Source organism: Anguilla anguilla, chromosome 10 (assembly GCF_013347855.1).
Source record: "Anguilla anguilla isolate fAngAng1 chromosome 10, fAngAng1.pri, whole genome shotgun sequence".
Classification (NCBI taxonomy): Eukaryota; Metazoa; Chordata; class Actinopteri; order Anguilliformes; family Anguillidae; genus Anguilla; species Anguilla anguilla.
In genome coordinates, this window is record NC_049210.1 from 10,527,867 (window position 1) to 10,545,053 (window position 17,187).

General features: G+C 43.0%; 1 protein-coding gene across 2 annotated transcripts; it reads right to left on the bottom strand.

Moving 5' to 3' along the window:
• Window positions 1–1,768: 1,768 nt before the first annotated feature.
• On the bottom strand, window positions 1,769–17,148 carry arid5a (AT rich interactive domain 5A (MRF1-like)). 2 transcript variants are annotated; one of them, XM_035435747.1, is made up of 7 exons: window positions 17,022–17,148; window positions 14,062–14,156; window positions 6,887–7,052; window positions 6,565–6,617; window positions 4,706–4,803; window positions 4,443–4,608; window positions 1,769–4,008 (listed from the first exon to the last, which is right to left on the bottom strand). In XM_035435747.1, exons 1-7 carry the CDS (start codon window positions 17,023–17,025, stop codon window positions 2,125–2,127), a joined length of 2,466 nt encoding a protein of 821 aa, XP_035291638.1. In that variant the 5' UTR covers window positions 17,026–17,148; the 3' UTR covers window positions 1,769–2,124. The 2 variants fall into 2 exon arrangements, with proteins under 2 accessions (XP_035291638.1, XP_035291639.1); XM_035435748.1 differs by lacking the exon at window positions 17,022–17,148 and adding an exon at window positions 16,223–16,376.
• Between the last annotated feature and the right edge of the window lie 39 nt (window positions 17,149–17,187).

Sequence of the window (17,187 nt, forward strand, 5' to 3'; positions counted from 1 at the left end):
TTCCATTCCTTCCACTAACTAAACTTAGCATGGGTTTTAGCAGGAAACTCTTAAGAAATGGTACCTGTAATCTGACCTTCAAATTTTGTACTTAGTTCCCAAAGCTTGTCCTGCTATTGGGCTGCATATCTCTATCTGGTGAATAAAGCTGTTTGAGGGAGAGTGCATTTTTGCTTTTTTGTATGATGGATTTTATGCGCAGCACATCGAACTGCAATTGATTCAACTGGCTCAAATAATACACTTTACATTTTGATTATTACAAGAAAAAAAATATGTCTACAAAACGGCCAATAATAATATACAGTAAGATTCTTGGCATGGTACTTACCTTGATTGTAGGTACAATAATTAAACTATGGTCCATTGTGAGGAGTGAGCTTAGCAAATAAATGAATGGCAGTGGAATCTCAATGATTGGCATTATTAAATATGTGGTCATATCATGACTGGCCACAGAGAGGAGCCCTAACATAAATAATTCTTGTGCTTCCGCACAGAAAAGTAGATACAAAAGTAGAAGAATTTCCATGGTAAACAAACAATTAAATGAGTCACTTTTGATTTGAGTGATAACGGTGGCATTTTGAAGGCTCTGCCAAAATACTATTTCATTTTAGATCAACAATGGAATGTTCTTGCACGCCTTTGGGACTACTGAAATAAGACAATGTGTATGTTTTGCATGACTGACAAAGGGAACCAAGTATTAAACATTTTGGGTTTACTTTTCCAGAGAAGATACATTTTAAATCCCACACCAATCGCATAGGAACACTTACACTTTGTATGAGTGTTCATACAGGTATCTGTGCAGCTCCAGTAGAACATTAAAAACCATAACACGCAGGTGTAGAATTTTACAGACATTTGTGACTAATGGTTGATGCAACTGGAACGACTGATTCAATATTTATAATTAGCAAATGAGTAAAAAGCAAAGCCTTTTTTAATGCATAACTTTGAAAGAGGTTGTTTCATTCATTGAGGCCAGAGTAGTTCAGATTGCCAATCTCGCGACCTTTTTGTTCTGTTAATAAATATCTAAAAAACAATTGACAAATATAGCATATAACAATATGTAAAAAAATTACTGACAATATACATTACTGACGGAAATTATGGAAATGCGATGCTTGAAGTAGTTTAGTTCGCTTAAAACTTTTACCTGTGCCTTTTCTTCCGTTGTTTTTTCTGAGCCATTTTCGTATGTGAAAATGTATTTAAAATAGTTATCTTCTTGGCCACGAGTGGTAAGGACATCAGTAATTTGAAATAAAATTATAAAAGCCAAAAAGTGTTTTCATTTCATAATTATTATAATTTTATATAGAAAAATGTTCAACAAAGAAATACTATTGGAAATTGTATGATCAGCTGGAATATGTAAGATACATTAGACTGCTCAGTGTAATACGTATTACTTGTTTAACACAAATGCTAATTATTTATTCATTTTTGTTTAATGTTGATATTAGATTTATTACATATTACATTTATTATGCCAAAAAGAGAAACAGTTGCAAAATATTGCATGAATCATCAAGATCTGTTTATAAATGCGGTGTTTCCATAATTTGTGCCAGTACCGTATACATATTGCAAAGGAGAGGTGTGTGTTGGAAAAAAACCATGCTGTTTGTGTTTAGAGATGAGTGGATGGTGGATATGATTGTGCATATGACAGAAATAAAGGGTTATGTTAATTAAATTCAGCCATGTTTGTGTGGCCTAAATGCAACAACAAAAATAGTGTATTTGGGCAAGGTTCAAGGAAATATCAGTAGTTTTATTGCTTTTCTGAAACTACAGTTGTCAATTTTACTTGAGCACTTTTTGGTCTAACATTATATGGTCCACGATAGACAGCCCTTTCATTTCAAGTTTATACTGGCCATTTCAATCCATTCAAGTCTCAAAGTCTCACAACAAAGACTTCACCAATCAGAGAACAATACTGCCCTTTTCTGTGTAGAGAAAAAACTCAATGCTCTACGGAACACTCGCATGGAAGGCATTTCCACCACAAAATGGTTGAAAAATGTATTGGGCCCGATTCCAGTCACATAAATTATCCTCACATCAATGTATTTCACATTTGAGCTTCAACTTGTAATATGGGGGTCACAGTTTAGTGTTGGGATAATGTGGGTTGAGGCCCGCTATGGCGTATCCGGCTTGGGGGTGCCAGAACGGGATCTGATAAGGACGGGGACGGGGCAAAGTCTCGTAGGGGAAGGCGTAAGGAGTCCCCGTCATGACGTGGCGGTACATGGAGCCGGGCTGGGAAGGAACAGCCAGGTGGGCGGGGAGAAGCGGATGCAGGGACAGTCCTTTGAGCTGGTGGGCCGAGACCAATCTGGTCCTCTCATAAGCCGGGAGCAAGTAGGATATGGGAAGGCTGGCCTGAGGGTGGAGCAGAGAATGCTGGGTGGGCAGCGGCTTGGGCAAGCCCAGCTTGGATCTCTCCTTGGCTTCTCTGTGGTGCAGAGGGGGAACCATTTGCAGTTTCTTTGCGTACACCGACGCGTCCTCCGGCAGCAGCCTCTTATGGCTCTGGTGGTGTTTGTGGCCCGGCTGAAAGGAGCCATGTCCCAGATGCTCCCCGGATTTGGGCAGCACCTTGGTGAAGCTGGACTGAGGAGGTACCCAGCATGCTTTGGGGCCCATTTCGGCTGAGGTAGAGGAGGTGGGCGGGAGAGTTTTGAGCGCGGGGGGCACGTTCTCCCCTCTGCAGCCCGGGCTCCAGTCGGGGGTTTGTCCTTTACCCCCCACAAGTTCGGCGGAGGACGAGCCGAGCTGTCGGCTGTCTCTGTGGTGTTGGAGGTGGGCGGTAGAGTCCTTGACGCTGGTGGAACAGCTCTCTGGCTTGTAGACTTCACCATAGTAGGCGGTGGAGGTGAAATCATCCTGGTAAGGTGCCACTTTCTCCGGGCCTGGGGCGGGGGGGCAGTCTTCAGCGGAGGACAAGCCGAGCTGTCGGCTGTCTCTGTGGTGTTGGAGGTGGGCGGTAGAGTCCTTGACGCTGGTGGAACAGCTCTCTGGCTTGCAGACTTCACCATAGTAGGCGGCGGAGGTGAAATCATCCTGGTAAGGTGCCACTTTCTCCGGGCCTGGGGCGGGGGGGCAGTCTTCAGCGGAGGACAAGCCGAGCTGTTGGCTGTCTCTGTGGTGTTGGAGGTGGGCGGTAGAGTCCTTGACGCTGGTGGAACAGCTCTCTGGCTTGTAGACTTCACCATAGTAGGCGGCGGAGGTGAAATCATCCTGGTAAGGTGCCACTTTCTCCGGGCCTGGGGCGGGGGGGCAGTCTTCAGCGGAGGACAAGCCGAGCTGTTGGCTGTCTCTGTGGTGTTGGAGGTGGGCGGTAGAGTCCTTGACGCTGGTGGAACAGCTCTCTGGCTTGTAGACTTCACCATAGTAGGCGGCGGAGGTGAAATCATCCTGGTAAGGTGCCACTTTCTCCGGGCCTGGGGCGGGGGGGCAGTCTTCAGCGGAGGACAAGCCGAGCTGTTGGCTGTCTCTGTGGTGTTGGAGGTGGGCGGTAGAGTCCTTGACGCTGATGGAACAGTTGTTTGGCATGTAGATACCATAGTAGGCGGCGCAGCTGTAATCATCCTCGTAAGTTTCGTAAGGTGGCCTTTTCTCCGGGCAGTCTTCGGAGGAGACAGAGCAGGGGGAGGGGCTACGCGAGGAGGATGAGGAGTGAGGTATAGTGGAGCCTTCAGAAGACTCTCGGGACCTGCCAGAGCGGGGCAGCCCAGGGGACTGGGCACAGTGAATGACGGACGGCCTCCCTCTGCTGTCCTGGTCAGGGCTGGAGCCGGCCTGGGAGAGGGAGAGGCTGGCCTGGGCCACGCGCTTCTTCTTCTCCAGAGGGGAGATGACCTCCCCGCCCGAGGAATGGAGGCCGGCGAAGAGGCTCTTGGTCGGCTGGGAAACGGTGCAGGCCGAGGCGGGCTGGTCCTTCGCCTCGCAGGGGCTGGCCTCCCCCGGCTTCCCCTGGGCCTGCTGAAGAGACCAAACAGCAGCGCTTTACAAGCCAGGCATAGCTAGGCTTAGGTACCGAAACCCCATACCGCTATGGCACCAACTCCCATGTAACCAGTACCTACCAGGCTTTATTGCAACGCCAAAAAACATGGACAAATATAGCATTTAACAATATGTTAAGACTTCAGAGCCACACAACTTCACTGGCTAACATTACACTCGCTGTCAACTCAGTACTTTAATGTCGTCATTTGGTCTTTATTTTAAAGTTACGGGGTCAGGCACCATTTAGACATCGGTACCCTTTTAAGTATCGTTTTAGCATCTTTAGCTGAAAAATCAAAACGATACCCATCCCCAGTCACAGCTGTGGAGTTAGGGTTAGCTTTGGGCCAGGCTGTGTTCCTGCTGTGCCTTCCCCACAGAACAGGGGAGAACAGACTGTGCCGTACCTCAGAGCGCCCCTCGCCATCCCCCTCCAGCTGGCTCCTCTTCCTCTTGCCCTCGGTCTTCCCGCTCTTGCCCTCCATGCTCTTCTTATACTGCTTCCGGGGCTTGGCGGGAGGCAGGGGCTTGTCCTCCTCTCCTCTAATCTGCCTCTCAAAGGGCAGCACAAGCCTAGGGGAGCAGAGGAAAGAAATTAGCGGTCAGGAGAGAGAGAGAGAAAGACAGGACAGCTCAGGGAAGAACAGCAATGGGAGTGGTGCTCTCTCACCTCTCGTAATGCCTGCGGGTGCAGGTGGCAGCGCTGGTACTGCCCGGGCTGCCACCCAGCTCATCATACACGTTCTTCCACAGCCGCTGAGCTGTCACCTAGGAGCAGGAGAAGCCATTATTAATTCACAGGGGCACGCATATGGACACAAGCATGAAATCAGGGCATGCGCACACACACACACACACACGCACACAGACACACAAAAGTGTAGTCACAGAAATTACACAGTAAAGCAGTTGCGCCAAGAGACCCCATCGTCTCCCCACAGTCAACTGGCCAAGCTGGTCCCCACAGGCACAAACATTAACATACCCCCACCTCGTATATCTGCGGCGTCAGCCAATCCCCCGCTCACATGACTGCGCACCATTACTCTTACTGCACTGAGGCAACCTACATCTGCTACAAAGTACTGGGATTACTGCATGACTCCAGAGCTGGTCCTAAGTCCGCTGCATCAAACAGCAGCGTCCCCTGGGCCTTCTCTGGGCACACGCTGTACTCTACTGTCTCTACATCTGCATTTGAGGTATTTAAAGAACTATCTTTACTACGGTGAAATGAACTCGTTTCTCTTTCTGCCACCAACAATACACAGCATACGCTTAAGTGGAAATTGTGCAATAACTAGATATTCAACAAAATCAGCCCTAAAGAATGAAGTTTAAAAAGAGAAGTTGTAGAAGTGGAAAATTAAATTGTGGCCGTAGGTGGTTGTGTTTGAAACCCCTTACACAGGTTTGCAAGTGCGGTGGACCCCATTTTTAAGGTCACCTGAGCTATGCTGCAAACAGGCTGTCTACAAAGCAGAATGGAAACTTTACACGTGCTCAGAGAACAAAGCCGAAAGGCCTGGTTTCACGTAGGCAGCCAAAAGTGGACGTTGCTCTGACTGTTGTGGTGTGCGGCCAACGGTCACCGTCTTCCTGACTGCACCGTGCGGATGCCGTGCCAACGATAGTTTCCACTGACAAGGGATGGTGCAGCGAGCTCTCTGTCTGCAGAGACAACCCGCTAAAACACCTACCGCCCCCCAGCCCCCACCCCTCCACTCCCCGCCCAGTGTCTTTGTACATGTTAAGGCAGGTCACACCTTTCACATGTGGCCCTGGCCCATATAAAGAGTTTCTTCGCTCATATAGTCTCACCTACACAGGTCATACTGCCATGCACTCGATTTTCCATTCAAGTGCATCGGTATATTTAGAAACTGCCTTTCCTCTGTTGTAACAGCACAGTCCAGCAAGATATTTCTAACAAATCTCACTTTGAGCCTTCACATGCTCTAAAGAACTTAAAAATAGAAAGGTTTTTTGTTTGCTATAATTGCTGAATGTGTATTTGCTGCTAAAGTTATGACAAGTATCCATTTGACTAGCATATACTCCTATCTAGGCCAACCTGCAACTTTGCATTTTCCTTCACTATCTGCAACCAATTTATACAGCCAGATTTATTGCAGTTCAAGCCTTATGTGAAGTACATCGCTGAAGCAGATTTGCCTCTCTCGGGATTCAAACCGCATACTCTTATGTTCCAAGTTCAATGTTCTGACCATCCCACTGCATGCAGAATGTGTTTAAGCCATTTATGTAAGAATCTAGCCCAAAAAACTGCCCAAAAACCCAAAGGCATGAACATTGATTTAAAAATGATGTACGGGCCAACACTTGCATACATACAGCACGCACAATAGGGGACTAGTTTCAAATGTGCAATCATGTCATCCATTTGATGGGAAAACACACTGGAATACTGTACTTGCAGAGATATCTGAAGTGGTAGTGGGGCCACAGTGTTGATTTTTCCTTTATTCATTGATACAATAAATGTAGGAGTGTAACATGGATACTTACAGAGTCATATCCACCTAGTTTCTCCACGGCTTTGAAGATTCTCCAGAGGTTAACTGCAGAGGAGAACCATGTCCATGTGAGCTACATGGCATCATCACCAGAAATGGGTGTGGAATTTCATACAATTTGTTCAACCATACTATGACAAATCTATCTATAAACACCACATTTTTAAAAATGATTTAGTGGTGCATTTAATTACAGCAGATATTTACAAAGAAACTAAAAATTAATTTAGAAAATTTAAACTATTTGGCTAGCAGTCAGTGTGACCAATGTTGAGCAAGAAACGGGTAACTATTTTATCAGTCCTTGGACTCACTCTGCTTGAAGCCCAGGTGTGGTATCCTCTCAATGGGTGTACCCCTATCCTTCATGAAACTGTACAGGCTGGCCACAAAGCTCTTCTCCTCTTCCTCTGGTTGGCCAACCCTGCTTCCTTCTTCTCCAGCATTGGTGGAGTGGGAGAGCTCTATCTCATGGGTTTGCTGCAAGAAAAAAAAAAAAAAACGCAGGTGTCAAACTGCCGCTTTTACAAAGCTGTGTCAAATGCCTCAGGAGATGACACACAGAGCAAGTTAGAGCAAGACACTAGTTTTTAATATCAACAGCAACACATCGCTTGTCAGCATTTCATTTTTGAAAAATTCTGTGATGCTGCGCCATGTCACAAAAAATAATTTTCATTCAAATGGACAATGAATGGTTATCTTCTCAAATTCAACCTCAGAAATGTCTGGGTTTTTTCGTTAAACTTACAAATGCAAAACCCACATCAACAAGTGACCAGAAGTTACATGTACTGTTGTCTTAATTGTATTATTTTAACTTCCTATTGTTTCTGTGGGGAGCTCTGAGCACCAGCCAAGCTCTGCCAGCTTGTATAGCTCACAGGGTGAATTCCACCTCTGAGCAGAAATATCGACAGAAAATATAGGCTAGTGTAACTCATAGCAACCATGATGGCTGCTGAAATTTGTCATCGAAACCTCAATTTTAGTTTCACATCCAAATGAAATAGGAAAAAAATACACCCTCAGTTCACACCAAATCATTTTTCAACACGCACGCACACCCTACTCTCTTCCGGGCAATTCAGACTCATTCAAAGCACAACTGAACTGGCTTTCACCGCCACTTTCAATAAGTAACCATGCATCCTGTATAAAGGGAAACCAACAAACAAATGAGTTTTTTTTTTCGGAGTAGGATTGATCATCTTCTATTCTGCGCAAAGACGAACAACGCACACAAACACTATCACTTGGACTTTTTACATGAGAAAATGTCTATCAGGCTTAGGCACATAGATAACATGTAATTACTTAGCTTTTTATGACCTAAATAATAGGTCGTTTTATTTTAAAGGTCATTGTATGACCACTGTGGCCTTGGTACTAATAACACATTGATTCTGAATATTTAATGAATACCATATAACAGAAACACTTTTTTATTTATTTATGTTTCTTCCTAGTTTGGAATCAGCAATTTTGCCTCGTGTTAATCCTATGCTACCTGCAGCTGAACCTTTCCAATGGACTTGCATGCGAGCCAGTGAGTTTTTTTACACCAAACTTTCCACACATCAGGACAAGGCTAACGCCAATATCTGCCACTCATGACTAATAATGATAGTGCACTGTGACGCTGGCGTTATGGTTCACCGTTTATGTCCTGCCCCACTAAAGACAGAAAAACGGACCTTTGCACTGATTTAGTCACCCAATACATAATTCTTATACTAAATTATAAAGCACAAGCTAATTTCTTAGCACAAAATATTATGGCATGACATCATCACATAACCACTGAACTGATTTTCCTTTGTTTCCCATCAATAAAAAAAAAGAATACAAATTTTTTATTGTTGCTGGCACTTCATCATCAATATTATATTTTCATCTGACAGCAGACAAGTGCATCCTCCACTATAATATTTGAGTACTGAAATAGGAGTGCTAAATAAACTAATGGTTTAAATTCTGATGTCCTGTAATAGTGCACTATATTCTGTTTGATTTATATATCTGTATATTTCAAGAAAGTTTAGTTGATGTGTGTTTTCATGTTGGATATTTTAAAGCGTAATTTCCAGAAAGTTGCTGTCCATATTAATTTAATCTCATATTTACTCTAAAGTTCAAATTCGAGTTCAAGTTTTTGCCATTTGTCTGTATTTGGTAAAATACGTACACTGGAAATTAAGTACAGAGCTCCTAAAATGTAATTATGATCACATGATTAAAAAGGTGGATTAATCAGTATCGGTTGACTTGACTTAGTAAGTTTTGCTCCACCGTCCACAGAACAGCATGTAGGTTGTTTTAGGAATTAATTCTGCGGAACTGCATGTTTATTGTGAAAACAGCCGTGTAAGCAGAAACAATAGCGAGAGAGTGCTGCACGGGACGCAGGCACACAATAGGGCACAGTAAAAAAAAGACAGAAATGAAACAGAGAAGGAACGCAGAACAAAGCACCAGTCTTCTTAATACAGACCGCAAACCTATGGGAGAAATACTTCAGGGTGCACAACACAAACCATAATTAACACAACTGTCACTAAAAAACTAGCCCCACAGGCACCTGAGGGTTTCTACATGCGATGAATCAAGAATCAGCCCTCAATGTAGATGTGTGAACGACTAGCATGTCCAGACATAATCTATGAAACTGATTCCCACTGACAAACGCAGGAAACTGATAGTGTTAAAGTAGCTAACATAAAATGACAAGGCGTATAAACTACGCAGCTCCAAAACATAGACCACCCACTTATAACGGCTTGTGTACAGAGAGACATTCCCAACAACTATGGAGGAGCACAAATGATAAATGTGATGGCCTTCTGAAAGGCTTCAACTTCCCTCGAAAATTGTCAATGCATACAATTTTGTTTGATACCGTGACTTCACCGCAAATGAGAATATGAAAAATGACACGCAAGTCAAGTAGGGAAACCGATGTGAGAAAATGAGCAACGCCGAAGCAGAAGGAGCAGCGAGGCTCGTCTCACGAAGCCCTGCGCTCTGCATGTTTTTTTTGGTTTTTTTTGCGGCCGGGGCGCTATTCCGTTAGCACGTCTGGCTGCCGCGAGTGCGTCTGTCCGCATGCGCTCTCTCGCCGGCGCAGTTTCGCACTGAATGGCGTTCCTCTCCGCGGCTGCGGTTCCGAGAAACGGGCGCCTCCGCTGAATCATAACGAAGCCGGCGGCCTCTATCTGGGATAGCCCTGACTGAGTCACGGCCGAGCGCGCTGGCCCGGTGACCTTCCTCAGCGCCGCGCGGCTCCGCCCGAGTCTGCATCTCCACCGGCCAGCTGCCAAACTGCGCCCGCACCGTCCACGCTCGCTTCCTGCCCCCTTCCTCCTGCCTCTCCTCACGCTCTCTCTCCCCCTTCGTTTCCCCCCCCCCCCCCCCCCCCCCCCCCCCCCCTTTCTCTCAGCATAACTCAGAACACGGTGAACATCGCAGAAGTTCAGGCCGTAGGCCTCTACTGGGCCCAGGATTTCAAATTTTCTTGGGGTCCAGACCTTGGGGCTGGATTGAGCCACACAACTGTCCAATTTTTAGCCACAGACGTTGCAGATGTGGCAACTGCTGGCAGGCTAGGTCACTCTCGCTAAAAATAGGCTCAGAGGAAAATAAGGGCTGTCTGCAAATAGGCTTTCAGAATTATGTAGGCAGGGAAAAAATATATACTGTACATTGTGGACACAAAAGAGGTGATTAGGGACACGAATAGACAATAGAATGCTAGACAGCCTGAATTTATCTCTCCTCCCACAATGCATATATAGATGTTAATGACATATTTTATACATGCCTTGCCATTGCATATTTTCTCACAGGATTAAAAAGTTCACTTGCGGTCCATCATTTCCAAGAGTTTCTGCAACAACCGACTATGCCGTCGCAGACTCATTTCCAAACCTGATGTGACTTGCGTGGCGTCATTAGGTGACCTTCGGCCCTAGACAGTGAAATCCATCAGTAGCCTTGCCATCTATGAATCTGCATGCTCTATACGATTCCTGTAAGGAAGCAACAATCGCAGCTACCATAAATGCCAATGCTGCTCTTGTAATAATTTACAATTGTCAGTTGCTTTTCAAAATTTAAATAATGATGAGAGAATACATTGATTTTTCTACTCTCTTTTCATTGAATGAGCTATGATTTTTGATTTCTCTCTTTTGTATTTGCAACAAAAGCAAAACTTAGGGTCTTATTTTTATATTTGCCCTCCAGAAAAAGTATGTTCCTTTCTGATACCTTTGATACCTATCTTTCAACATAGAGTTCCTTTTTTATCATGGCCATCTTCGTGGGTGTAGAATTCAGCCTATTGAGGTGAGCAATGTCTAGAAACTGAGGACACAAGAGACGTGTTGAGTATGTGTGTTCAGCGGGTGCGTGGGTGGGGGGGGGGGGTCTGACTACAGATATGATTCTGAGAATGAGACGTGGCAACACCGCAGGCTGATTTCAACAGTGTGACCAAAAATAAAGTCCCAATTAACTAATACATCTCATCTGAGCAGTGGTCTCAGACTCTTTTGTGCAACGGAAACAGACAGAGCTAACCAACAGCACAGTGCAGACAGTGACCTCAGTGCAGTGTTTGCAGTCAATAAGACGCTTAGACAAAAACTGATCATGAAAAACGTGTTTTGTTTGTAAAAACAGAAAAAAATGGCTGCCACTAAAAACAGCGCTCAAGTGCTAAAGAATTTAAAACACACCATTTCATTGGAATCCTGGAAATGCTGGCTTCCGTATTTCATATCCTGCATTCTTTCCTTTAAAAAAATGTGATGACAGCACGGTCTCAGCAAATGTGAAAGTGTAATCAGAATTTTTGGCGATGATATAAATATGGATATCTTCGAAGAAAAAACTTGTTATAAAAAATAAACGAGTTACTTGTTACAATAAGTACAACAAAATCTAATTATTGTTTAATTTGTCTTTTGAGACAAAATTGGGCAAGAGTACTAATCACATAAAGATGCTGGCTTGCTGGCATGCTTTCCCAGCCAAGCTCTGAAAAAAAAGTGCACAAACTCTGTTGTGACACACTCGCAGTAAACACCCTGTGTAAATTTCCACCGCAGGCAAATTTCGGAAAAGTGCGTAGGAGCCGTTGATGTCAACATGTTGATAGAAGCGGGTGCAATATGATTGTCGGTGGCGGGCTGGGCTGATGCTATCGCCTGGCCAGCTCCCACCGCAGAAACCACCGGGCTTTCATCTCGCAACCTGGTCTTGGAAATTTGATGCGTCTTTTCTTCGCTATTCTTTCTTTTTCTCGACTTGAGTTACCAGAAGTACGCGAGGCCCTGGAACTCTGAGTTTCTATTTGTGTGAATGGTGCTAAGAGAGACTCTCTCTCACACACTAGCAGGACGGGCCACCTACAGCTCTCGCATCAAATCATTACACCTATTTCCTCTGCTAGTCATTTTAATAATAAAACTGAGACTGACAATTCTTGTTGGTAAACTTAGTAATATTGCAAAACACATGCAGGCATACGTTTGTTGACTGATCAGATAAATAGATAACCAAAAAAAACAGGAAAGCGGCTTACAGTAATACAAAAAGCAAAACTAAGTGTGTTTGCTTTTAACCTTTTCGTCTCACAACCGTTTTCCCTTCACAACGCAGGACGACAAATAAGTGTAAAATTTACAACTTTCTTACGTTAATGGCCTATTATTATAACTATACACATCATTAACCTTGTAGGTATAAATTTTACCAGATTCGATGTCTTACGTTATACAACAGAGGTGGTGTCCCACTAAAACGCACCATTTGGTTGCCTGAGACTAATATCAGAGTATGTAGTAAAAATATCTACGTAAAATGACTTTTGCAATTTTCTTTATTTTGTGATTTCACACCAAATTTGGTTTGTGCTGGAGGCTGAAGTAAGCACTCTTTGACGCATCTCTTAGTCTGGATTTGAATCGAGACTTAGTCATGCGGCGCACTGTCCATAGTGTTCACCTGAAAGAAATGGTGTCAGTTTGCAGGGTATTTCCTGCTTTTGCTTTGCGTGCACTACAGGTTTTTAGTCACAATTCTGCACTTCAGAAGATCTTAAGAAAATCCCCAGTCTTGGCGTGATCGCTGCACGTACCTGCCTCTGATGGCCGTTTAATTTGAGACGGTCAGAGACTCAATCACAGCTGTCACAACCCACTCTTAAGCTAGTCAGGGACTCTTCGGAGAATATTAAACTGATTTATCACAGGCCTTTAGGCATGGCTTGTGTAGTGTGTGACACCCTGTGACCGTGGCCTGTGACTATGCATGCGGTGTGAGTGTTCCTAGGATGGAAATACCATCATTTTTTTATAAAAGACGGTCATTAAATGTGAGACGCTCGCCACTGTTAGGATTTTGAAAGGCGTACATAAGGGGCAAGTCGCAGAAGCTTACGATGACTCCTTCAGTCAATCAGTGATTGCAACTCAGCTGAAGGAACTGAAGTCACAACTGGCTACATGCATTCCGGGGGGCACACAGACTACTGTACACTCTCCGAAACCCATGGTGTTTGCTACAGTATGAACGCTACACTGAACACTAACCAAATTCTACCTGCCTGCAACTACAACTTGGCATTCCACATTTGGAGAAAACGAAAACTAGTGGGATAAATAGATGATTAAATAGAACAGGCATCTGTTCAAAAAAGAGGTGTTCCTAGGCCGATTTACAGTACAACCATACCATTAATACTATAGCCATAAAACCTAAGGACCATACTGAATACCATTATCATTCAAGCATTTTTCTAATCTGTCAGAATAGACAAAAAAGATACTAAGATAATATTATTTGATTAATTCTTAAACCTTTCCTATATCATAGTTAAATCGTGTAAACTTCACGCGCACATCTAAACTTGTACATACGCGTAAACAAGAACACAGAATTCATAATACGGCAGCCTACATACATACAGTACATACATTCATACATACATACATACACACATTCACACATACAGGGTTCACAAGTTTCACCTGGACAGGAACAGAATCATTCTTTACAACAGTGGTTTCCGCTTCTGCGCAGGATTACCCGTTTAGCCTCTGCGCATTACTACTATTTAATAGCTGGAAACGGAACGGCAACAAACTGGACTATAGAAAAGGCGTCTGGGAAATCCCTTTAAACAGAATATGAGGAATGATGACCAACCGACAGCTACTGTAAAACTCGACCATAAATGCAGAACTGAAAGTGCTGGTACACAAAACAGTCACAAGAAACAATGTATCCATTCCACTGCTAACCTTTTTACTGGAAGTAGTTTTTTTTTTTTTTTTTTTGCATAAGCATTATATTAAACCGTTCTCCATTTTTGCCTCTCATTTAAGAAGAACATGTGACCTGCAGAAGCTGAAATGACTCAAGCCGCCCCGCAGTGGAAGCCTGCCAGGGGCTGGTGACGTGCAGGAGACACGGCTGGTCTAACCTGGTTCAGTAACGGTTCGCTGTCCGCCACCCTGCCCGCCTCGCCGGCTCCCCACTGCTCCATCGTCTTCTTCTGCCCGCTCTTGGGCTGTGACACTGGAAAGGGAAACGGCAACGCGCGCGTTATTACCACCAGGAGCGCGGCTGTGCTTCTTCTAGGATCCAGCTCCAAACCAAAAGAAACACTCAGTCCGCAGGTCTACCTGTAGCCTTTCCCATCCCACAGACCTTTACTTAATCAGTCAGTCAGTCAGTTAAATGCACACCCAAATCATTTTAGATTTAGGATGGTGGATGAAAACATTCACGGTAAAATCAAATGTTATGCCGTGATTCTCATCATCGCCTAATTTAACCTCCATGTCGCACGGAGTAGTGAGAATATATAGAAAAGGTACATCTGTATGACAAGATTTCCATGTAGCTCCTCTCACATAATTTGCATGGACACACCCACAGGGTAAAAATGCCTTTTTTGATGACGATAATAAAGAATTTACTGCAGTCATTTACCGTAGATAAACGCTGATGGATGCTTCCTATCTGAACATGAGATGAAGGGGGTATTTTCTTTTTGCCATTTCTGCTTGTTGCTTTTTATGTACACTGATAGCCAGAAACAACCCCTCCATTTAATTAAGCCAAATCTTCCTTGGAAACACAAGAACAAGAATGAGATTACGTGAAATATCGTGTCACAACCCCATGTGAAAGATATAATTCTAATATAAAACCACACGGTTGCAACACAACATCCTGTCTGCCATCCAAACCGCAGTTACGTGGTGACCTTCTCAGAAATGAGCAATAACAGGATTACAGTAAATTTGAGATGTGACTGCAAAGCACTGAAAAAGAAAAATTGCAATCTGCTCAATGTCTAGGTAGAGCGTTCAGCACAGAGTAGCCTGCTCCTTGATGTCATCATGTTGCTGAATTACACTTCCCCTTATAAATAGGTTTCCTGTCTAAGAGGATGTCATATGAATGGGTCACACAAGTCATGTACCTATGCACGCAGGGATCTCAGATCCAGTGCTTATTATGCCAAAGAAGTGCTCATTTCTAATCGGGTACACAACACACACACTATCTTTACAGCAAGTGAGGCATGTGTTATTACCACACTCTAACAGTCATCCTCTAACGACTGCAGATATCCACATGTTTTTCGCTGTTTATAAACATGTGACATCGGAAACCACATCTGCTTTGACACATAGCTCTGCCACTCCAACTGCGTAAAACAATGCTCTTCCCCTTATAGCCCTCTCACACCAAACTCATATCACAAGCAATGAGGTCACTTGACAATGAACCCAGGCTGCTCTGGTTTTGCAATGACCCATTTCCTGTAACGTGGTGGGCCTCTTTCCACACAAGTTCATTTTTAAACTCATTATTCCACGAGTGTAGTTTTCAATTAATTCTCTAACCTGGCCTTTTTTTAATTAACAATTAGTTCCCCAGGGTTGTATAATGTCTGACTTAACTAGTGGGAGGTGAGACAAAATGTGTTGCAGGTCATGATTTCATTCAGTTACATATGCAAATAAATGAAAATGATTTTGGGTGAACAGTTTTGGCCTACGTGTCTGAGAAAGACATGAGGCGTTTGATGCAAGTGTCATTGAACCATAGATCAACCATGCCATAGATCATTATGTTTACATTTTAATGTATGGGTAAGAATACTATTTTTACCCACTGTTGTATATTTTGTTTTAAAAATGTAATCTGGGTAACGTGTCAGCATAAATCAATTTGAATGTCAGCTACTGCATGCCTGCAGGCAATACAATTGCTAAATCGCATAACTGTCTGTTATCACCGAACAACAAACCTACCCTTCGAGTTCTACTACTCCGTATTTTACGTATTCATTTTTGACACATATTTTGAACATATTTTATTCTGATAATAGACCTTTATTTTCCACTAGCTAATGTTATTTTGAAATAGGTATGTTCTAATCCTCTGACGCACAAATAGTAAAAACTAGTACTACTACTGCTAATAGTAGTATAATAATAATAATAATAATAATAATAATAATAATAATAATAATAATAATAATAAATTATAATATACATTTATCCCAATAAATGTATGCACTGATGTATACTAAATGCAATCGTTTTATATTATTTGCAAACTTTTACCTTCACGGTTATTGCCTTATCTGTTTCGTTGCCCTGCGCAAGCTTTATCTGTGGCAGCTGCAATAATGTTACTCCTCAACTGCGACCGATGCGGTGACAATCCCTGCCGTTACAAATGTTCTTAACTCAAGGAATATCTAACCGAACACAATGTACAGCACCGCTCTCACCATCACCACTTCCTCTCAGCTTTGCACGAGAACAGAAGTCCCACCGCAATATCACTTCTGATGAAAAATACGTTGTTTCCCACATGCAATTTCGTTTTTTTCCCCTGGTAAAACACATTTGGTTCAGTAACAGAGCCACCTAGCACGTGGTAAATTCTCAAACAATTTCTAAGTTGCGAAAACAATTAAAGACGTAATTTGCGTTATATTACAGCGGTAAATTAACTATAATTAAATTCATCGACACAAAATAATAATTGAAAGCTCCTTGTCTTTTAGCTCTATCAGGATCATTGCAGATGTTAATAGGTTAGCTTATTGTGTATAGATTAAAGGATGCGTACAATCGTAAATACTGTACAAGAAAGCTATTATTCTGTGAACATGAACTCCTTATCCATTTGGGGGAATGTATAATGTATTTAAATTTGTATTCATACAGACAAATGCGCTAAAATAGTCGCAATTATGAACAAACAAACAAACGAAGGACATTGCATGGTGTACGGTAAATCCTATTAAGAAGATATTTGTCTACATTAGCATGACTCACATTCCAACAACAGACTCATTTTCATCATCAACATGCACTTAATAGTGAGTTATTGTACAAAGGAATTTGAACTCACCCATTACAAGTAAAGCTCTCAAAACCGTAGCTGTTATTATTTGTGTGTTATTATCTTGCTGCCTCCATAACTTCAGAACTCGCGTTTACTCCGTTCGAACGTCTGTTATCAAAGCTGTGAAGTGTCATTTTCGAAATCATAAGGCTTAGAAAAACTATAGTAGACA

What these genes read in the sequence shown, in the direction of transcription:
- arid5a (XM_035435747.1), bottom strand. An exon ending in GCGAACCGTTACTGAACCAG is followed by an intron (nt 7,053 to 14,061) that starts GTTAGACCAGCC and finishes TTTTTCTTGCAG; the next exon opens with CAAACCCATGAGATAGAGCT. An exon ending in AACTAGGTGGATATGACTCT is followed by an intron (nt 4,804 to 6,564) that starts GTAAGTATCCAT and finishes TCCTGCTCCTAG; the next exon opens with GTGACAGCTCAGCGGCTGTG.